This window comes from Pseudonaja textilis, chromosome 4 (assembly GCF_049901715.1).
Source record: "Pseudonaja textilis isolate UNSWEBS1 chromosome 4, rPseTex1.2, whole genome shotgun sequence".
NCBI lineage: Eukaryota > Metazoa > Chordata > Lepidosauria > Squamata > Elapidae > Pseudonaja > Pseudonaja textilis.
Window position 1 is genome coordinate 91,133,077 of NC_141993.1, and position 23,136 is coordinate 91,156,212.

Consider the following 23,136-nt stretch of genomic DNA (forward strand, 5'->3'; position numbering starts at 1 on the left):
GCGGCTTTCCAAGAGAGATAAGGCCCGAGTTCACGATTATACCTTGGCTAGAACGTTTGCCAGGCTGTTGGCTGACCGGGAAGGCAATAAATTCACATTCATTTAATAAAAGAGGTTTTGGCCGGACTCAGAATTGGCTTAGGGCTTTTGGGAGAAGCCTAGGACAGAACAGAGATTCCCACAGATTAGGGAAAAGGGTGATCAAGGAAGGATACGGGGGATCGAGCCTCGGTCCGTATCCCTCTTCCTCCCACCGAGAGATGGATAAATCGACCGATCGATCGCGAGATCGCGAGATCGACGTGAGCGGCTACGTCACCTCCATCAAGGCATCTGGGAGGCGTTGCAGCAACCGTTTCCCCCATCCGCTGACGATGACTGTGGCATCTGGGGGGGGGGAGGCAGACAAAGAGACAGGGGTAGTCCTCGACTTACGACCACAGTAGTGGTCCTCGACTTACAGCTGCAATGGAGGCCAAATTGCCATCGCTAAAGCGAGACATTAGCTAAGGGAGCTTTGCCCTATTTTATGGCCGTCCTTGCCACCATAGCTAAGGGAATCATTACAATTCTTAATATAACATGGTCGTTAAGTGAATCCACCTTCTCTGCCACTGCCTCCCCCTTCCTCTTCCTCCTCCTCTTCCTCCTCCTCCTCCTCCCTCCTCTTCCTCTTCCTCCTCTTCCACCTCCTTCTCTTCCACTGCCTCCCCTTCCTCTTCCTCCTTCCCCCTCCTCTTCCCCCTTCCTCTTCTACTTCCTCCTCCTTCTCCTCTTCCTCCTCCTCTTCCTCCCCCTTCCCCTCCTCTTCCTTTACCTCCTCCTCCTCTTCCACCACTTCTTCCTCTTCCAACTCCCCTCCCCTCTTTTTACCTCCTCCTCCTCTTCCACCACCTCTCCTCCTCTTCCACCTCTTCCTCCTCCTTTTGCTCCTCCTCTTCCATCTCTTCTTCCTCCTCCTCTTCCATCACCTGCTCCTCCTCCTCCTCATCTTCTCCTCCTCTTCCATCACCTCCTCCTCCCCCTCCTCTTCCTTTACCTCCTCCTCATCTTCCACCACCTCCTCCTCTTCCATCTCTTCCTCCTCCTCCTCTTCCACCACTTCTTCCTATTCCAACTCCTCCCCCTCCCCTCCCCTCTTCTTTTAGCTCCTCCTCCTCTTCCATCTCTTCTCCTCCTCTTCCACCTCTTCCTCCTCCTTTTGCTCCTCCTCTTCCATCTCTTCCTCTTCCTCCTCCTCTTCCTCCTTCTCCTCTCCTCCTCCTCCTCTTCTATCTCTTCTTCCTCCTCCTCTTCCACCACCTCCTCCTCCCTTCTCCTTTCTAGCCCTGATGATGTTACCTATTGGGGTCCTGAAACGCCTGCAAGGAAACCACCCAGCCCAGAGAGCAGGCAAGGACTCTGCAGTAGATGGGCACCATGAATTGGGTCCCCAAGATCGCAATAAACTCAATAGGCCATTTGCAAAGATTAGGCCAGTATTTCTCACAGGGGGCCACTTTAAAGAGCGATGTGGACTTCAGTTCCCAGAATTCCCCAGCCAGCCAGCCAGCCAGGCTAACCGCCCCCCTCACCCGCCATCCCCACCTGTCTGGTGCGATCCGTCTGGGAAGCAAATGGGGATCACGTAGTTGTTCAGGGTTGCTTCTTTGGAGAGTCTGACCACGGCGATGTCGTACTCAAAGGTGGCCGCCTTGTAGGAAGGGTGGATGTGGATGGCCTGAGGTTGGAGGGTTTGCTCCGTGTCGTCCGGCCTCTGGGTTCGGTGCTTCCCTGTGGGAATTAGGATGAGAACCATAGAGTTGGAAGGGACCTGGGAGGTCTTCCAGTCCAACCCGTAAAAGGGATTTAAGAGCCGACCAGCAGTAACAGCTGCCAGATGCGGCTGATGCAATAGGAGGGGATTCAGCATAGCGTTTGGGTACTTCGCTTGAAGACTGTCAATTTTTTTAACAACTGGTTCTGTGGGTGTGGCTAGGTGGATGTGGCTAGGTGGGCATGGCTAGGTGGGCGTGGCCATGGGACTGGGTGGGCGTGGCTGTTGTCACCACCACCACTACTACTACTACTAGTACTTCTTCTTCTCTCCTCCCCTCCCTTCCCTTCTTCTTCTTCTCCTCTTCTTCTTCTTCTTCTTCTCTTCCCCTTTCCTCCTCTCTTCCTCCCCCTCCTCTTCTTCTTCTTCTCTTCCTCTTCCTCCTCCCCCTCCTCCCCCTCCCCCCTCCTCTTCTTCTTCTTCTCTTCCCCTCTTCCTCCTCCCCCTCTTCCTCCCCCCTCCTCCTCTTCTTCTTCCTCCTCCTCTTCTCCTCCTCCTCCTCCTCCTCCTCCTCCTCCTCCTCCTCCTCCTCTTCTTCTTCTTCTTCTTCTTCTTCTTCTTCTTCTTCTTCTTCTTCTTCTCTTCCCTTTCCTCCCTTCTTCCTTCTCTCCTCCTCCCCCCCCCCTCCTCCTCCTCTTCCTCCTCCTCTTCTTCTTCTCTTCTTCTTCTTCTTCTTCTTCTTCCTTCCTCCCCTCCTCCCCTCCTCCTCTTCCTCCCCCTCCTCCTTCCCTCCTCCTCCTCCTTCTTCTTCTTCTTCTTCTTCTTCTTCTTCTTCTTCTCTTCTTCTCCTTCTCCTTCTTCTTCTTCTTCTTCTCCTTCTTCTCCTTCTCCTTCCCCTTCCCCTTCCTCCTTCTCCTTCTCCTCCTCCTTCTCCTCTTCTTCTTTCTCCTTCTTCTTCCTCTCCCTCTCCTTCCCCTTCTCCTTTTGGCCTCCTGGGACTCAGGGGCCCAGGAAGGCAAAAAACGGAGCGCATGGGGGGTCGCGCAGCACCCGTCTGCCCCCTTGCCCTCCCTGCGCACCCCTTTTTGCCTCCTGGGCCTCAGGGGAGCCTCCTGGGTGAAGCAGTAAGACAGCGAGGGGGATCCTGGCCCACTGATTGTAGGAGGAGCTGATCGTCGGGAGATGGTCGTAACTGCGAGGACCAGTTGTCAGTGACTTTCTTCAGTGCCGTGGAAAGGATGCTGAGATGGTCATAACTGCGAGAACCGGTTTCTTCCGTGCCGTGGAAAAGAGGCTGAGATGGTCATAACTACGAGGACCGCTTGTCAGCGACTTTCCTCAGTGCCATGGAAAGGAGGCTGAGACTGTTATAACTGTGAGAACCAGTTGCCCGTGACTTCCTTCAGCGCTGTGGAAAGCAGGCCGAGACAGTCATAACAGCGAAGACCACTTATAATCGACTTTCCTCAGTGCCCTGATGCGGTTGTCAGTCAAGGAGGACCCGTCGAAGTCTCCCTCCCTCCTTGAGTTTCAAACCTGGTTTGTTTCGCAGCGACCGCTCACCCAAGATAACGGTGAAGGAAGATGGGCTGATCACGTCTGCATTTCGGAAAACTGGGTTTTCGGGATCCAGATCTTCATGAAGACAGTGAGCAGCTGTCACAACCCACCGGTTGCCTGGAAAATAACAAAAACACAACCTCAGGAGCAGCAATCAAATGCTAGCGGTTCAGAGCGGTTCGGCTGAACCGGTAGTGAAAACAAACGCCACCGACGATCGGCTGAGGGGAGAAAGGAGAGAAAAGCATTGCAGAGTCTCAGCTGGTGTTTGGAAAGCTGCGCGCGCACATTCGGTGCGTGCACGCACACACGAAGTGCGCGATCACCGAACTGGTAGGGAAACTGGTTGAATCCCAGGGGTGGTTAGTCGGTTGCAGGTGCAGAGGAGAGCGAGGACTCAGACGAAGGTGCCAGGACCGTTAGGCAGTGGACTGCTGCCTTCAGACATTGTGGGGTCTGGCAGCAGCGATGAGGAGGTTCCCGAGGAGCCTGTGCCAAGTGCGCATGAGTGCGGGGCTGCTCGCAGGAAAGAGCAGCTGCAGCAGCACGGGCGACGCGGGAGTAAGGCTGCAAGGTCATGGCCCCTCCTTCAAGCAGATAAAAGCCAGCTGTGAAGTGAACGTTCTTTGCAGGAAGCAAAGACGTTTTGAAACTCCAGCCTCGTGGACATTCCAGTAGCTTAAGTTGGTATTTAAAGACTCTTGTGTTGTAAAATATTTCTTATCTGTTATTCTTGTGCTTATCAAAGTTAATTAGTTTGCAGCAGCCTTTTAACTGGGGATTCGTAAGAACCATTAAAAGGTTTCTGTTCCCTTTGGTTTGTGTTTGTTTGGGTCAGAACACGGCCACAGAATTAGCTACCGGTTTGCCCAAACTGAGGAGAACTGGTAACAGACCTAACCCTGCCCCGTTCCGCTGGTATAATATAACCCAGAAGTTTCTTACCTATGAGGGACCCTCCGCAGAAGGGCCGTCCGTTTCTTTGGAGCATGGCGATCCATGGAGAAATTCCTCTCTGGGCATATCGTCCCCGGATGATCCGGCCGAGCGAACTTCTGGAAAATTTGGGTTTCCCGCAGACTGGGGAAGAAGGGAAAACCAAGATTTAGAACAGTTTTTTCCCAATTTCAAATGGGTGGACTTCAACTCCCAGAATTCCCCAGCCAACATGGCTGGATGGCTGACTAGGGAATTCTGGGAGCTGAAGTCCCCCTGCCTTAAAGTTGCCAAGTTTGGGGAGAATTCTGATCTGGAACCAAAGAAAATGGCTGAAAAGGGGCAAATTGATCGCAAGCAATAATTTTGGGGGAATTTTTATTTATTTATTTAGCATACTTAAGTGCTTAGTAAACAGTGTATTGTCTGGATCAATTTACACATACACAACTAGCTTGATACCCGTGCTTTCTTACAAAACTAGTTGGTGGGGTTTAGTTTTCGGGGAGGAAAAACAAGAGGAAAAACTTTCAGCCGCTGCCTCCCAACATCTATCGGTATTCATCTGGCTAGCATCCTGTCAGTGTGTGAAAGAGAGTTGAGGGCTGTTTGGAAACTGAAAGAGTATTTGCTGTGTGAGCAAGAAGGAGACAGCAAGGAGCCTGGGCGTGGCTTAGCTCAACTGTTCCGTACTAAAGCTGCTTGGTGCTGCTGTGAAAGTGAAAGTGAAACTCCTCTGCTTGTGTTTTGCCTTTGGAAGAGATATCTTTCCAGGTGGGGAGGGGGAGTAGAACTGCTTAGCATCAGAGCGTGTTAATAATAATAATATAAAAAATGCTAATAATGCTCTGAGGGTCATTTGGAAATATTCTTTCTTAGTGAGCCCCTAGAAGCCAAATTTGAAGTTTGTAGGCTTTACGGTTCTGGAGATTTCGTGATGATGCATAAGGGACATTTTGCTTTTAGATAGATAGAAGATAGAAGATAGAAGATAGAAGATAGAAGAAGAAGAAGAAGAAGAAGAAGAAGAAGAAGAAGAAGAAGAAGAGAAGAGGAGGAGGAGGAGGAGGAGGAGGAGGAGGAGGAGGAGGAGGAGAGAGGACAAGGAGGAGGAGGAGGAGGAGGAGGAGGAGGAGGAGGAAGAGAAGGGGGAAGGGGAGGAAGAGGAAGAGGAAGGAGGAGGAGGAAAGGATACTAGTATTTACTTGTACACATTGGTATCCTTCCAGCTTCTAATTTCTACTTCTAGTATCTAACCATTGGTAGAACAAATCAAATCCCATGTTAAAAAAATATTCTGTATCTTCTTTATCCTTTATCTTTAATGTCAACTTATCCATTTCTGCCCAATCTAATATTAATTAAAATGATATTCTCATCCGTAGGGGGTTTCCTCATTTTTTCCAATGTTGGGCAAATGCAACTCTGATCGCAAACAATCATTTTTACCCCAGTTACAGAATGCCGTCGTTTATCAAGATTATGGGATAACAGATCATCAGAGTTGGAAGGGACCTTGTAGGTCATCTAGTCCAACCCCCCCACCCAGGCGGGAGACCCTACACCATTTCTGACAAATGGCAGTCCAGTCTTTTCTTGAAAGTCTCAAGTGATGAGGCTCCCACGTCTCCACAATTGGAACCACAATTTCCCTTTTGCTAAGCGAGGTGGTTGTTAAGTAAGTTGCACCTGATTTTTCTGACCATTTTTTGTGTGCCATGGTTACTAGGTGAATGACGGCAGTCGTTAAATGAATCATACAGCCATTAAGCGAATCTAGCTTCTTCCCCGCATTGGCTTAGCTTGTCGGAAGCTGGGAAGGTCACAGCAGAGATCCCAGGATGCTACAACCGTTGTAAATGCACACCCGTTGCTGACACGAAACTCGCGGTTTCATGATGTGAGTATAGAGATGCTGCAATGGTCATAAGTGTGAGGACTGATTGTAAATCACTGTTTCCATGCTATTGAAACTTGGAATGGTTCCCAAAGGAATTAGAAATCAAGAATTACCTGCAGGACAGGTGTAGCAACCACCCCAGCTGCTATTTCTAACAAAATTTTGAATTTGCTTCAAGAACTTAAAAAAGGCGATTTCGTATTGCTAGAGTGTGTCAACAGTTTTATTTGTTTTCTTCTCAAAGTTTGTTAATTACAGAAGGTTAGGAAATGCTACAAAACAGTATAAAACCCACAATAAATGGCGTAATACCTCTTAAATATGTAACAGAGCTCAGAATATACCAAACCTAAGCACATTTTGGATTATAATACAGTATTTCTTTCAAATATGGCCTGATTTTTTTCACCGGACGGCTGCTCACAAAAGAGAAAAACGTGGTAGATATAAAATGATGAACAGATTTGTGTTTTGTTGAGAAACTGTCTATGTAGCCATTCTGGGTGGGTTAACGCAGATTACAGAGTCGGAAGAGACCTTGTAGGTCATCTAGTCCAACCCCACCCCTGCCCAAGCAGGAGACCCTGCACCAGTGATGGCGAACCTTTTGTTGTTGTGCCGAAAACATGTGCGCCAGCACCCACAGAAAAAAACATCTGCCGTGAGTCACTTAACAACGGTGGCAAGAAAGGTGATATAAAATGGGATGTGACAATGCGACAACCCTGTGCAGGTGCGCACAACATCCCCACCCTGCCCTGTTAACCTGCACTGCGCACGCGCACGCCTCCCAGCTGAGTTTTGGCCTTTTTGAGGCCGTTTTTGCCCTCCCGGAGGCTCGAGGGAAGCCTCTGCAGCCTCGGTAGGCTGAAAAATGGGCCTTCTGGAAATACCGGAAGGAGGCCATTTTCACCTTTCTGGAGGCTCAAGAGAAGCCTCTGCAGCCTCGGTAGGCTGAAAAGTGGGCCTTCTGGAAATACCAGAAGTGCCTGTTTTCAGCCTCCGGAAAGCCTCTGGAGACCAGAGGAGGCCATTTTCACCTTTCTGGAGGCTCAAGGGAAGCTTTTGCTGCCTCAGGAGGCCGAAAAACAGGCCCGTTTTGGCACTTCTGGTATTTCCTTTGAGCCTCCGGGAGGGCGAAAACGGCCTCAAATGGGCTGAAAATCAGCTGGGAGGCATGCGCACTGCAGGTAAGTTTGGCTGAGGCTCGCGTGCTCACACAATGGCTTTGCGTGCCACCTGTGGTACGCGTGTCATAGATTTGCCATCACAGCCCTACACCGTTTCTGACAAATGGCGGCCCAAATGATCTTCTATTTGATAAGGATGCCCCGCAGACGTACATATCTTGCAAGCAGTCCAGGATACCGCCCCAAAAAGGAAATTGTTATACTGAACAAGGTTGCACAGGTGGTCCTCGACTTACGACCCCTTACGAGCCCCAAGTCCCTGTTGCTAAGTGAAACAAAGGCGTCGTGAATTTTATCCCATTTTATATCACCTTTCTTGCCACCGTTGTTAAGTGACTCACGGCAGATGGTTTTTTTCTGCTTGTCAGAAGGTTGCAAAAGGGGATCGCCTGAACCCGAGACACGACAACCGTCGTAAATACGAGTCAGGTGCTGAATTCTGGGCACGTGGCCAAGGGCGATGCTGCAAGGGCCGTAAGTGTGGAAAAACAACGCTAAGTTGCTTTTTTTTCAGTGCCGTTGTAACTTTGAACGGACATGAAATTGAGATGTCGTAAGTCGAGGAGTAGCTGTATATTGCTCTATCTTTCTTGCAAAGCAATCGAATCTGCTTTAAACGGTGGCGCAAACTCATCACGCTTTGCAAGAAAAGAGGAATTTCTCCGCTAGAAGCTTCTATTTCTGTCTGTCCCAATGTTTTCTGATTTTTTTTTCTTTTTCTTTCGGGGGATGATGTAGGGAAGAATGAGAAATGCCAGTTAGTTGAAAGAAATGAAAATAATTTGTACTCAAAGATGGATTTGGATAAAACGAAAGGCTGAACAGCACTGAAATTGTTGTACGCAACCACAACCGTACCAATGTTTGGAGTGTCTCACTGAATTTGGGAGGTCCATATTTCTCCAGGGAGATTTCCCTTCACCTGGAAAAATGCACCCTACTTTTCAGATTTGGGGGTACACTTGACAGAGGTTCAAAATATCTTTCTACTTTCAAAGGACCAGATCTCTATTCCAGAAGCGGCCACTAGAGGGAGAAAACGTTCCACCAACCGAGTTTCTCAGCCTCCGGATCTTTCAAGATTGCCCTCCAACTCTCAGAATTCCCCAGCTAGCATGGGGAATTCTGGGAATTGAAGTCCACACGTCTTAAAAAATGAACAAACGTTGTCTTAGCGCCCGACCCAGTCTTGAATCACCCTTCTTAAGTTTCCCCTTTGCTACAAAATGACAAGATTCGGCGCATCTTTCGACGGTCCCTTTGCCAACAACCGAAAAGCCGGGGAAGAAAGTTTTAAACGATACCGTATGATGCCGTTCAAATCGATGCCAACCACACTTTCTGGAAATCTGCCTGGTAGTAGTAACGTGAGAATGTTGCTTCTTCTCAGGAAAGCAACGTTGCAGTTGGAGTGTCTGAAATTCGATGCAAGGAGGAAGGATCTCCAGATCTTTCTCCCTGTCCATAATGCCCTCAAAGAATTTGGAATGTCGCCGCGCTTGGTTGAGGTTCTTCAAACACAGGATTCGGTCCTTGGGTTGGGTCTCACCTTCATCCGGTTCATCTCTCCTCCAGATTGGAATCCAGGGAGTCCCACCCCGTTTTCTCCTGCAGCCAGTCCACATAGTTGGACACCTTGGTGTAAACCCCGTAGACTTGCTTGCTGCCACATTCTTCCGGTCCACCCCAGGAGACCAATCCTTGGGCCACCCACCTCTGGTTGTCCAAGTCTCGGATGACGAATGCGGCTCCACTGTCTCCAAGGCAGGTGTCCTTCCCTCCTTCATAATAACCAGCACAGAACATGTTCTCTGTCACGCTGTAGTTACCCGATCTGGACTCGTAACTTGTCTTGCACTCCTCGTGGAGGACCACAGGTAGCTTCACGTACTGAAGGACATCCGACAAAGTCTGCATCCCAGAACTGATCACCTCATCCACCGTGATGTTAGGGTTGGAGATGCCCCAACCGGCCACCAAGCCCAACGTGTTGGGTTGAGGTCCTCCCGACTCCCGCGGATCCTGAGGTACACAAACCGGCATGATGTAAGGTCCCATGGTCACCTTCTCTTTCAACTTGACCAATGCGATATCGTGGTTGTAATTCTGGATGTCAAAAGACTCATGGAGGATAATCTCTTCCACCGTCCGGTTGACCGCGTCGATTTTGTTCCGGACGTCGTGAAGGCCAAGGTAGACATTGACGTGTTCTTTGGAGACGGCGGTGAGCGTGTTGTCCCGTCGCTGGGAACGGAGGACGTGGGCGGCAGTCAGCACCCACGATTCGGACAAGAGGGCCCCGCTGCCGAACCACCGGTCATTGGGCACCCGTGACGTGTCCTCGACCACGATCAGAGCTTGCCAGGGGAAAAAGCCAGGTTCTGCGTTTCTCCCGCCGATTATTCGTTTGACCAGGGTGGGCAGAGCGCGGCTGGGTTGTCCACACACTAAGGGAAGAAAATAACACATGGTTAGCCTTTGGCACTTCCGGAAACAGAGCACAAAGTTGCGCATTGCGGTAGATGATGCCAAATTTGCTCTCAGTCGTCCGATGTTCTCCCTACGGCATAGCACAGGTAGTCCTTGAGTTACGACTGCAAGTTGAACCCCAAATGTTTTAAGGGGGAGAAGCGAGCCCGTGGCTCAGTGAGTTTTGTCTCCACTTTACAACCCCCTCTCTTTTTTTTGGGCCAATGGTGTGAAGTGAATCACTGCAATTGGTCAGCGAATTATGTCATCATTAAGCAAATAATTGTTGGAAGCCGGCCGGGAAGGTTACAAAAAAATACACGCCAGTTGCCAAGTGCCTGAATTTTGATCATCTGACCCTGCAACCGTCATAAGTCCTTTTTCCGGTGCTGCTGTAACTTTGAACGGTCACTACGTGAACTGTTGTAAGTCGAGGACTACCTGTATTGGATGGTGATTTTTTTTGAGGGTGGGGGAAAACAGATTGGGTTTAATATCATTGGTAGAGGACCCCTGGATTGACAATAGCCAGCCATCAAAACACCAAAATTTGCATGCACGATTTAACATTTTAAAAAGCTTGCAGTTCGACTTTGTTTTGATATGATACCTCCCCTGCTTTTAAACTTTAATTACAGATGTAACTATAAATATACAATTAGCAGATATATTATAAATAGCAGATTTGTCCCCATGAAACCGGGTGCATGTGAATAGCAAAAGGAAGGACGTTTAGGATTGCAAAATAAAAATAAAAATAAATTCTGTGCCATAAATTATTTTCCAAACGTGCAATTATTTTCCCCAGCATAAATTCCTCTGCAATTCCTCAAGCTTCCCCTGATTAACTTTCTCTTAAAATCCATGCCAAGTTTTTTGTGTGTGTGTTGTTTTTGAGAAGAGACTGGACAGTCACTTGTCCGAAATGGTATGTCCTTCTGAAGCAGGGGGCTGGACTAGAAGACCTCCGAGGCCCCCTTCCAGCTCTATTCTGATTCCTATCTTTATTCCTCCCTGGGGATGGTCACACAGGGATGGTCAAAGAGGTCAAGATGGAAGAGAGGATATCCTCATGGAGGCCATCTTGACTTTTTTGACTTCCCCTGGGGAAGGCAAAAATGGGTGCATGTGGCAGGGCGGGGGTGGAGTGTATGCTGTGCGCCCCCCCCGCGCTCTGGTTTTTGCCATCCTGGGCCTAAAAAAACCAGAGGGGGATTGCTGCAAAAGAAGAAGGAGAAAGAGGAGAAGGAGGAGTAGAAGAAGCAGAATAAGAAGAATTAGAATTAGAATTAGAAGAAAAGGCGAAGGGGGAGGAGGAGGAGGAGGAGGAGGAGGAGGAGGAGGAGGAGGAGGAGGAGGAGAATGATAATAAGACTAATAAGAAGGATTAGAATTAGAAGAAGAAGAAAAGGAGGAGGAGGAGGAGGAGGAGGAGGAGGAGGAGGAGGAGGAGGAGGAGGAGAGAAGAAGAAGAAGAAGAAGAAGAAGAAGAAGAAGAAGAAGAAGAAGAAGAAGAAGAAGAGAAGGAGGGGGAGGGGGAAGAGGAGGAGGGGAAGAGGGAGGAGGAGGAAGAGGAGGAAGAGGAAGAAGAAGAAGAGGAGGAGGAGGAGGAAGAGGAAGAGGAAGAGGAAGAGGAAGAAAGAGAAGGAGAAGGAGAAGAAGAAATTTCTTTTCCCTTCCAATGATCAGCTGTTCCGGATCTCCCTCGCTGTCTTACTGTTTCACCCAGGAGGCTTCCCTGAGGCCCAGGAGGCAAAAAGGGGCATGCGGGTATGTGTCTGTATGTGTGTGCGAAGGGTGTGTGCTGCACAAAGAAAGAGGAGGAGGAGGAGGAGGAGGAGGTATTTCTTCCCTCCCCTTCACGACGATCAGCTGTTCCAGTGATCAGCTGTGCTGGGATTCCCCCTTGCTATCTTACTGCTTCTTCGCCCAGGAGGCTTCCTGAGGCCCAGGAGGCTAAAAGAGCGTGTGTGTGTGTGTGTGTGTGTGTGTGTGTGTGTGTGTGTGTGTGTACTGCGCCCCCGCGCTCCGTTTTTTTTTGCCTCTTGGGCCTCAGGGAATCCTCCTGGGTGGGAGGGCGTAGGCCCCAAAATGGAGCATGAATTGTGCTGCGTGGTCCCCCCCCACAGCCCCCATTTTTTGCCTTCCTGGGTCCTGTGGATGCCATTTGGTAGCAACCCCCCCGGAGGCTCCCCAAGGCCCAGGAGTCAAAAAAAAAAACCACTGCGGTGGGGGGGGGCGTGCTGGGAAAAAGCCACGCCCACCCAGTCACATGGCCACGCTCACGTAGCCCTGCCCGCAGAACCAGTTGTCAAAAAAAAATTGAATCCCACCCCTGACTGCGACCGTCAAAAATACGAGCAAGGGGCCAACTTTTGGCAACGGGTCGTTAAGCGTGGAAAAAAAGGCCCTGAGTCACCTTCCCCCCCCGCCAGTGCCATTTGTCACTTGGAACTGTCGGGAAACGAACCATTGTAAGTTGAGGACTACCTGTAAGGCAGCAGCTTCCCCGGATCCTTTCTTTCAGGATCTGTTCGCCGGCATGGATTTTAAAGAGTAAAAATCTACCCGTTTTAATCACATCCAAAATATTTTTTCCCTGCCCTTCTTCGAAACGGGCTCCTTGGCACGATCTACCAGCAATGATGGAGACCTTGTAGATTAGTGGTCGCCAACCGGTGGGCCGGGGACCACTGGTGGTCCGTGAGAAAATTTGGGTGGTCCGCAGAGAAATGTCCCCTCCAAAGCAAATAATCCAGGCTGCACAGGAACACAAGATTTGCATTGCTTGCATTGCGAACAACATGAGATAGTGAGGGGAGGGGTGAAAGGGTGGAGGAGGGGGACTTGCCCCACTCGCCTCACACGACTGGCCTGGCCACCATGTTGCTTCTTTCCGCTTCTTTCTTCTTCTGCTTTTGGCTGCACGCAAGGAAAGCAGCCAAAGTCTTTCTTTCTCTCCCCCAAACTCCGCCAGAAAGGAGCCTTTGGGACCCTGCAAGGCCTCCTGCTCCAAGAGGCTGCAAAGACTCCTTTCTGGCGGAGTTTTGGGGGAGAGAAAGAAAGACTTTTGCGGCTTCTGCTGATTTCCTTGCATGCAGCCAAAAGTCTCTCCCTCTCTCCCTGAGAAGGGAGCTGGAGACGGTATCCTCCGATCCCAAATAAAGAACGATCGATCGGTAGGAAAACGGGGTGGGAGATTTTCCTGCGGACTTTTTGGGGGGTGGTTTTCCCAAGGTTTCTGGTCCGCGGGATTTAAAAGGATGAGTTTGAAGGGTCCCTGAGATCCAAACGGTTGGCGGCCCCTGCCGTACATGGCCTGGTCCATCATTGCTTATTTGTGCATCTCAAAATACCTCGGTGTGATGCGAAGGCCCGCATGGCCACACATGGCGGGTGCGGGGAGGCTGCCACATCGTTTGGTCTAGCTACGACGGGCTGCTCGTTCTTCGGAGCTGAAATAGGACCCCAGCCACACAACACAACAGAAGACGGAAAGTTGTAGTGTAGAGTTGTCGCTCGGACATCTTGAGGGGATATGCCCTTAAATTTAGGCTCTGTTTGCAAGGATGATGAAGGCTAAAATGTACGAAGAATGGTTGCAGGAATTGGGGGTGTCCAGTTTAATGGAAAGAAAGATTAGAGGGGACAGGAGAGGAGTCTTCCAGGATTTGAGGGGCTGCCCCAAAGAAGAGGGAGTCAAGCTATTCTCCAAAGCAGGACAAGAAGGTGGGGGTTGGACTAGAAGACCTTTGAGGTCCCCTGCAGTCCTGTGATTCTGGAAGGGAGGAAATGGATGGAAACTAATCCAGGAAAGAAGCAATCTGGAATCATTTCCTAACAGTGAGAACAATTAAACCGTGGAATGGCTTGCCTCTAGAAAATTGCGGGTGGGGGCTAATTGTGGGTTTAGTAATTAAAAAATAAAAATCATGAGTGCACGGAAATGGATAAATTGACCGTGGAATTAAAAGGAAAAGTCGATTAAGAATACTGTGCAATATTGGAGAAATGGTATCATTGGATTGACAATAGAAATAAGAAAATGTATATAATAGATATAGAAGGTAGAGAAATAGTTATGTATAGATTGTATAGTCAGTGATGGCTAACATTTTTGTCCTGGCGTTGCCGAAAGAGAGTGTGTGTGTGTGAGTGTGTGTGTGTGAAAGCGTACGCATGAATGCCTGCACCCATAATGCACTGCGCATGCAACCGCCCCGCTGCATAGCACATGTGACCCCCGTGTGTGTGCCACACGCCTCTGCACATGCGTGCATGGGCCTCCCACACACCACATGTCTCTGTGCATGTGTGTGCCCTGTGTCTCTGCACATAATGTGCGCAACCCCGATGTGGACTGTCTCACCTCTGGGCATGCATTCACATCACTCTCTTGCGCCCTGCCCCTCCTGGGCATGCACGGCAGATACCTAACAATCAGCTGGCTGGAGGGAGGTGCACACACATGCTCAGTGCACCTGATCTGGGGTGGCGGCTCGCATGCCAGCAGAAATGGCTTTCCGTGCTACTTCCGGCACATGTGCCATAGGTTCACCCAGGGGTGGGATTCAAATTTTTTAACAATCGGTTCTGTGGGCATGGCTTAGTTGGTGGGCGTGGCTTGGTGGTCAGGTAATTGAATGACCAACTCAATATCACTCACATCGAGGCGAACCGGTTGTTAGAAGAAATTACAGGGCTAATCCTGTCAGGAAGGCAGGAAGGAAACATTCTGGTGTTACTTACAGAAACTGCCTGTCCGTTAACCCTTATTACATTCTTGGCAGGACTAGACTTCCTGTCTCAGGAATTTCTCTGGAGTTGTTTTCCCCTCCTTTGCTGGTATTTTGCTTGTGTGGAGTGACCAGTCCAAGTTACAATGGCACTGAAAAAAGTGACTTATGACCGTTTTTCAAACTTACGACTGTTGCAAAATCCCCACAGTCATGAGAGGCCAGGTGAGGAGATGCGGGCCTCGATGTGAGTGATATTGAGTTGGCCACGCCCACCCAGTCACATGACCACCAAGCCACACCCACTACCTAAGCCACACCCACAGAACTGGTTGTTAAAGAATTTGAATCCCACCTGTGGTTAGCGTCCAGGATACATCAAACCCAAACACTTCGCTTCCCTCTGCACCCCCGATTGGCAAGCGCGGAGAACCTCCTGGTGCGTCAAACCCACGCAAACCGTGTGGAAGTTCTCCCCCTTGAACGCAAAGACCCCAAATCTACACTAGGTTGCAGGGGTATTGGCGCATAATGCTCCATCTCTACCTCCCCAAGGGATGATGCAATGTGAACCAGGGAACCAGGTCTCTTTGCAACTCCGTGGTTTAACACGTCGTGGGAATGCGGCTGCTAAAGTTCGTCGCGTGAAATTTACATTTGCTGTTTTCTTCTGATGATTCCACGCTTTCGTTAACACCTCTGGCTGTCAGGATTCCAGCAATCGCCCTAATGAAATCATGATTCCTGAGCCAAACTTCAAAAAACTTCAAAGGATTTACTAGAGGCCACATACTGGCACTGCCCTGTATGAAGCCAACACTGGCATACATAATTTACGTGACCCTGTTTCCCCCCTCTCTCCTGGGTGTGTCATAAATCAGATTCTCCAATTGAGCACCTTCACCGTCTGGGTGTCACCCATCACGTTCTTCAATTAAATATATTTGTGGTCAAAAGCTCTGGTATTTTAGTTACAATCTTTTAAAGAGAAGACTTGGAATATACTTCCGCTTTCAAATACTACACTGGTCTTCCAAATTTCCTTCTTTCCCTTTTTTTTTAATGGCAACTACTAAAACACGCATACGAATGTCTACCATTCCGTCGGATGAAGTTACAATTCATAAAATCCTGGATTGCGTAGAGATGGATAGACTCGCCATGAAATGAAACGATAAAGAAGATTCAGAATATTACTCAAACTGGAAGATTTGGTATCAATAGGGAGAGAGTAAAACATGAAAAATATAGATTAAAAGAGGAAATAAAATTGGCACATTGGCATATAGGTAGGACCAACGAGAAACTGTTGAAATCAAGAAATTGCCAGAAAATGGAGATCTAGGTAAATATTCATATTTAATTTATAATATATATGTAGTTATTATACTGAAAAATATATAACATACCTTCTCTTATGGCTATGGAATAGAGAGCACAGTACACAGACTATAATTATGTAGGTTTCTCTCTGATTCCTCTCTCTCTCTCTCTCTCTCTCTCTCTCTCTCTCTCTCTCTCTCTCTCTCTATATATATATATATATATATATATATATATATTAGATCTTTGGTTATTCGGGTTTTCTCCCGCGTAAATTTGCAGTATCTAGGCAAGCGTTGATGAAGTCTCATTCATCATCTTCAGGCTTGTGTCTTCCAGCTCTGTGCTTCTCAGAGTGATGTGAGATTGCAGCTGCTTCTTCCTTTTAAGCTCACATCACTCCGAGAAGCACAAAGCCGAAGACACAAGCCTGAAGATGATGAATGAGACTTCATCGAAATGTTGCCTAGATACTTCCAATCTTACGTGGGAGAAAACACGAATAACCAAAGATCCACATACAAATACCCGTGAGAACCTCAGAATATATATATGTGTGTGTGTGTGTGTGTGTGTGTGTGTTTGTGTGTACTTAGTGTTAATATGACTTTTTTCTCTTTGGAACCAATGACCTACAGTATATACATGAATCACTTTTTACCAATAATATTAAGGCACTGTGAATTAGTATTACCAATACTATGAATAACTGTCAAGTATTAATTGTATGTATTGTTTATTGTACCGTCAAAAAACGATGCTGAAAGATATTGACGCATCTTCTATTATAGAAATTTTTGTAAACTTTTTAATATTTTGAATTTCAATAAAGTATTTTTTTTCAATTTTTTTTTTAAAAAACCAAAGGAAAGTTTTATGAGTTGACACTGGTCTCCCCAGGAAGAAAACCCAGTTAGTAGCCAGCTTGCCACACCCTCGGCTCTGTCCTGTCCCCCATCTGAGAAGAAAACCTAGTTAACAGCTGGCTTGTCTTTTCTGAAAACCGACCACACCCTCCAGAGCAGGGGTCGGCTGCCACTGGTCTGCTCCGGTTTGGGCAAATTGGTATCTAATTTTATGGCCAGTTTGGAGAATGGGCAAATCTCACCTCTGGCTGGCCCCGCCCCTCCTGCCCTGCCCCTCCCAGGAATCTCTAAAGGGCCCATTTTGGATCCTAGTTAAATCCAGGCCGAGCATAGAGTCTCGGGAGGCAAAAAACAGGCCTCCCGGAAGTTCGGGAAGGCCGGAAATGAGCCCATTTCCATCCTCTATCAGGCCTCGGGAGCCCGGGAGAAGCTGTTTTCACCCTCTCGGAGGTTCAGGGAAAGCCTCCTGAGTCCGGGGAGGGCGAAAATGGCCCTCCCACCATGCTGCAGGAGGCCAACTAGGCCACGCCCACCATGGCCACGCCCACTCAGTCCCCAGGCAGAGAACCGGTTGCTAAAAATTTTTTTTGGAGCCTGCCCCTGTGGCCTCGAGGCGTCTCGTTGGACCTTGGTGTCAAGTTGCTGATGTAGGAAGGAGCTTTTGCAGAAGGCGATCACAATTTTGGCCTTTTTGGAAAGGGTGTGTGTGTGTGTGTATGTGTGTGTGTGTGTGTGCTGGGGTGGTGGTGGGGAATTGGAGTACCTGGCTGGCAGGTGGGTCGACGGGTCCCCAGCTCGCTGCTTCTCCAAACTCCTTTGGCGTCGCAGGTGAAGATCCCTGCCGAAAAGAAAAACGTGGAAATCTGATTATAGGGGGCGACATCAAGAATTGCAGAGACGGTTACAGATTTACAGATTAACAGAGTTGGGAGGGACCTTGTAGGTCATCTAGTCCAACCCCACCTGCCCAAGCAGGAGACCCTACACCATTTCTGACAGAGGGCAGTCCAGTCCCTTCTTGAAAGCTTCCAGGGATGAAGCTCCCACAACTTCCAAAGGCAACTTCTGTTCCATGGGTGGATTGTTCTCCCTGTCAGAAAGTTTCTCCTTATTTCCAGGTTGAATTTCTCCTTGTTCAGTTTCCATCCATGATTCCTTGTCTGGCCTTCAGGTGCCTTGGAGAATAGCTCGAACCCCTTCTTCCTCCTCTCTGGGGCAGCCCCTCAAATATTGGAAGATGCTCTCTGTTGTAGATCGAAGTAATGAGAGGCTCAGACCAGAGCATAAGTGGAACAGGCTTTATTCAGGGAATAAAGGGTCGTCGCGTCTGCTTACTAACAGGCAGACCTGGCTAGCGAACGACAACTGGCTCAGCCCGACAGCCGGCTTTTATAGCCGACTGTCAAACGGAGCCAGCCAATGGGAGCTGCTCGTGCTCCCGCTTAAAGAACGGACCTGGTTGTAAACCCCAACCAGTCCCAAAGACATAACACTCTCCTGTCTCCCCTGGTCCTTCTCTTCCCTAGACTAGCCAGGCCCAGTTCCTGCAAGTCCATCATATGTTTTAGCCTCCAATCATCCCCTCATCATCCTGGTTGCTCTTTTCTGCACCCTTTCTAGAGCCTCAACCTCTTTTTTATAGTGTGGTGACCCAAACTGGATGCAGGACTCTAGGTGTGGCCTTACTAAGGCTTGATCGAGTGGTATTAGCACCTCACCTGATCTCGATTGTGATGCGAGTAGTGTTACATCCAAATATATTTGATTCTACTTTATACTGTTTCCATCTTCCCTGAACAGAATTCACAAAGGTCAGAGAATTGTCGTCTGAATGCATCTGCACAATTAACAGGTTTTTTTTTTGGGGTACAAGCATCATGTCGTTCCCCCACCCCCCCAGGAAGACACTCACCTGTGACGTTGGGGACCATTTGGTAGAACGGCTCATGGCAGACATACCGGATCTCCGACTGGTACGTGGTCAGGTTTTGCGGGGTGGAGAAGGTGACGAAACTGTGTGAGATTTCTCGGGGGCTTTGCAGTCTGCAACTGGAGACAGGGGGACAGAAGGGAGGGGTGACTTCCGAAAGAAGAGCTGCACAATCCTCCTAGTCTTGACCTCGAGGGAAGCCCCCCCATCGCCCCCCCTCCAAGAAGAATGGAATATTTTGGGGAACCATTAAGAGGCAGAATGTTATATTTTCCCCAAAGGAGGAAATGTTTTTAAAGACAGAAAGCAGCCCCCAAGTCTTCCTTTCTTCCCTTTCTTTCTTTCCTTCTTTCCCTTCCCTTCCTTCCTTCCCTTTCTTTCTTTCCTTCCTTCCCTTCCTTCTTTCCCTTCCCTTCCTTCCTTCCCTTCCCTTTCTTTCTTTCCTTCCTTCCCTTTCCTTCCTTCCTCCCTTCCCTTTCTTTCTTTCTTTCTTTCTTTCTTTTTCTTTCCTTTCTTCTTTCTTTCTTTCTTTCTTTTTTCTTCCTTCCTTCCTTTCTTGCCTTCCTTCCCTCCCTCCCTGCCTCCTTCTCTCCCTTTCTTTCTTTCTTTCTTTCTTTCTTTCTTCTCTTCATTCCTTCCCTTTCTTTCCTTCCTTCCCTTTCTTCCCTTTCTTTCTTTCCTTTCTTTCCTTCCTTCCTTCTTTCCTTCCCCTTCCTTCCCTTTTCTTTCTTTCTTTCTTTCTTTCTTTCTTTCTTTCTTTCTTTCTTTCTTTCTTTCTTTCTTTCTTCTCTTCCTTCCTTCCCTTTCTTTCCTTCCTTTCCTTCCTTCCCTTCTTTCTTTCCTTCCTTCCTTCTTTCCTTCCTTCCTTCCCTTTCTTTCTTTCTTTCTTTCTTTCTTTCTTTCTTTCTTTCTTTCTTTCTTTCTTTCTTTCTTTCTTTCTTTCTTTCTTTCTTTCTTTCTTTCCTTCCTTTCTTCCTTCCCTTCCTTCCCTTCCTTCCCTTTCTTTCTTTCCTTCCTTTCCTTCCTTCTTTCGTACCTTATGATTCTTGACTCCTGATGAATGTATCTTTTCTTTTATGTATACTGAGAGTATTTACACCAAGACAAATTCCTTGTGTGTCCAATCACACTTGGCCAATAAAAGAATTCTATTCTTCCTTCCTTCCTTCCTTTCCCTTCCCTTCCTTCCCTTTCCTTCCTTCCTTCCCTTTCTTTCCTTCCTTCGTTTCTTTTCTTTCTTTCCTTTCTTTTTTCCTTCCTTCCTCCCTTCCCTTCCCTTTCTTAACAGTTTATTTACACATTTTCATTTAACATGCATAAGTGCTTTGTGAACAGTGTATTGCCTGGGTCAATTTGCTTTCATAATAATACTTTTCCAGCTTCTAATTCCTATTATCCAACCATTTATAAAACAAATCTGATGTTCAAAAATACTCCGTATATTCTTTTTCTTTTATCTTTAATGTCAGTCTGTCCATTTCTACGCAATCTAATATTTTTTTAATTGCACTTTTCTTCTCTCGGTGTTACCTCATTTTTCCAGTAGTGGCCAAATACAATCTTTGCTTCTATCATTAAATACATTAAATCCAAATTCCCCTTATCATAATTCTCTGGTATTATACCTAACAAAAATATTCCTGGCTTATAATCTACACGAAGCTTTAACATGTGTGAAAGCAAAGAAACATTGGACCAAAACAAAAATGCATACATGGTGAGCCCCCAAGTCTTTCTTAATAGCCCACAGCAGATGCTGGCACTTAAGGAGATAAAAGAGTTGAATGAAAGAGGAAGCCAACTATCTAGATGGCTCCATTCATAAGCAAAGCAAATACTGCCAGCAGAAGCCCATTCAAGACAGGATATTTCGAGAAACTCCTTTGCAGCAAAGTTTGACAGCTAACAAAAACCGAGTTAGTAGGATTATAACAAGCAGCTCCTCACCAAAAATTCAGCACAGGACAAAAGCCATTCGCCACAATAGCAATTGCCCAACACCCTCTTTAGAAACACAAAGCCCATATTGCACAAATCCCAAACTTCAAAGTTACAGAAACTAAGATCCATCTACCTATTCCGCCATTTGATCAGCTGCCCCAAAACCGGAAACAGAACCGGCGGTTCTGTTTCATCATTAACTGAATCTTTCTTTCCAATCAGCCTCCATGTTATTCCCAGCGTCTTTCTCTCAGTTTGGAACTGAACCACATGTGTTACAGATTAACCGAGTTGGAAGGGACCTTGTAGGTCATCTAGTCCAACCCCCCACCCCACCCAGCAGGAGACCCGACAACATTTCTGACAGACGGCAGTCCAGTCTTTTCTTGAAAGCTTCCAGGGATGAAGCTCCCACAACTTAAGAAGGCAACTTCTGTTCCACTGAATATCGAATAACAGAGTTGGAAAGGATCTTGGAGGTCATCTAGTCCAACCCTCCCATCCAAGTAGGAGACCCTACGCTATTTCTGACCGACGGCAGTCCAATCTCTTCTTGAAAGCTTCCAGGGATGAAGCTCTCACAACTTCTGAAGGCAACTTTTGTTCCATGGGTTATCACTTCAAATGGTCACTAAATGAACTGTTCTGACCAAGACTTCCTAGACCGTAATTGTGCACACACTTATTTTAAAAAACAAGTCTTATTTTATTGCAACGCTGGGAATGGTTTTCATTCCCAGACGGTAATGAATCTCAAACAGTCCCTCGAGATAAGCATTCACCTTTCTGTCCTGTGAAGTGCTGCCAATCACAGAAGTGTCAAATGAATTAAGGAAAAACAACAACCAAAGTTATAAAGAGCTTCAAGAATGAATCTGAACCGAACGAACGACCTTGCTTCCTGCAAAGGTTTTGTCACCTTGGCCTGACCTTTATCCCTTATGGGAAGGATAATCACCTCCCAGCCTTACTCCTGAGTCGCCCCTTTTGTCTCAGCTGCTCTCGCCTTCCAGCAGCTCTGTGCATACGCGCACTGGGAACAGGCTCCCCTGGGTCCTCTGCCTCGCTGCTGCCAGACTCTGAAGGCTCCCAAGGCAGCACCCCACTCCCAGATGGTCCTGGCCCCCATCTCGGCATCGGATGCAGGACCCTCATCCGAGTCCTCCACCGACTCCCGGACTGGTCCCCGTTCTTCCCCACTGCCCAATTCTGCTGCCGTCTGCACAGGCTGCTGGCGAACCACAACGTGAATAGCTGTAAATGGAGGACAACCTTCAAGTGCTTCTGTGGTTACCGAAGGCAGGTATAGAAGCTTTTTCCTGAAGGGAATGTCTGTTGCGGCCTGCCAGCGGCCAGTGGAGCTGGCGGCAGATTCGGACAGTGAGGAGGTTGGGGAGGAACCTGGGCCAGCCCTGGAGTCTGGGGAAGGTTCTGACGTGAGTTCTGCATCGGAGGCAGAGATGGGGCCAGGGCCGTCCGACAGTTATCAGCTGCCTTCGGAGTCAGAGATCAGTGGGGAAGAAGAACAGCCGGAGCCTGTTCCCAATGTGCACATGCACAGAGCTGCCAGATGAAGGGAATAGCTAAGGAACAAGGGTGGACTCGGGAGTAAAGACTCAGGTGGACGGTGAATGGCCCCTCCCAGAGAGAATAAAAGAGGAGCGAAAGGAGAGTGAGGGTGAAGATGTGTTCCTGACTCCTTGCCAAGTCATTGCTGCTACAGCATGGCGTTTGGAAGCTATCGGCTTGACAATTCTCCAAGCCTGATCAAGGTCTGTAGTTGTGCAATCTCATGAAAGGCTGTTGGCCGGGACTTTGCTGGAGAGGAATTCCCTTTAATCTAAATAAAAGGGGTTTTATCGGGACGAGGAGTTGGCTTCAGGATCTTGGGAAGGTCTAGGACAAAACAGTGCCACCCCTCCACCCCCCCAAAAATGAAGCAAATCCTTCAGACCTTCCTGAAAAACGCACGTGAGAGATTTTATTCACCTTTTATTTTCCGCCATGGGGTAGCCGCGGCCTGTCTCCTTCAAACAACTATGAATCACAGGGATGCTGGCAATGATGAATAATAAGGTATTAATAGGCTGTTTTAGAATGCGGTGCGAATGTGCTCAGTCTCCCTTGCCCGAAGGAGGTAAAATGAATTAATCCCCTGAATAAATTAAACCCGTCGTGCCGTTTTTTTTTTCTATATGCTGAGAGGCCAGATGATGCAAAGATGATTTGCGGGATGCAAATCAATAAATGGATATTTTTACCAGAGAGGGCTAAATGGGCTGCTTTGACCTGAAGAAAATATATATATATACAAATGTCTTTTTTTCTACTTGGAAACCACTTTTGAACTTTTGTGTTTTCTTTTCCTAATTTCCCTAATATTTGCATTCTTCTTCTTCTTCTTCTTCTTCTTCTTCTTCTTCTCCTCCCTCCTCCTCTTCTCCTCCTCCTCCTCCTCCTCCTCCTCCTCCTCCTCCTCCTCCTCCTCCTCCTCCTCCTCCTCCTCTCCTCTTCTTCTTCTTCTTCTTC

General features: G+C 48.0%; 1 protein-coding gene across 1 annotated transcript in view; it reads right to left on the minus strand.

The window, feature by feature from the left end:
• LOC113450486 (mannan-binding lectin serine protease 1-like) overlaps positions 1-23,136 on the minus strand; it is a 90,018-nt gene that overhangs the window by 3,568 nt on the left and 63,314 nt on the right. Inside the window, 7 exon segments of the mRNA XM_087933715.1 lie at positions 320-387; positions 1,588-1,773; positions 3,320-3,433; positions 4,262-4,396; positions 17,500-17,574; positions 18,649-18,774; positions 18,777-18,785. Of these exon segments, the coding sequence (XP_087789841.1) occupies positions 320-387; positions 1,588-1,773; positions 3,320-3,433; positions 4,262-4,396; positions 17,500-17,574; positions 18,649-18,774; positions 18,777-18,785 (713 nt within the window).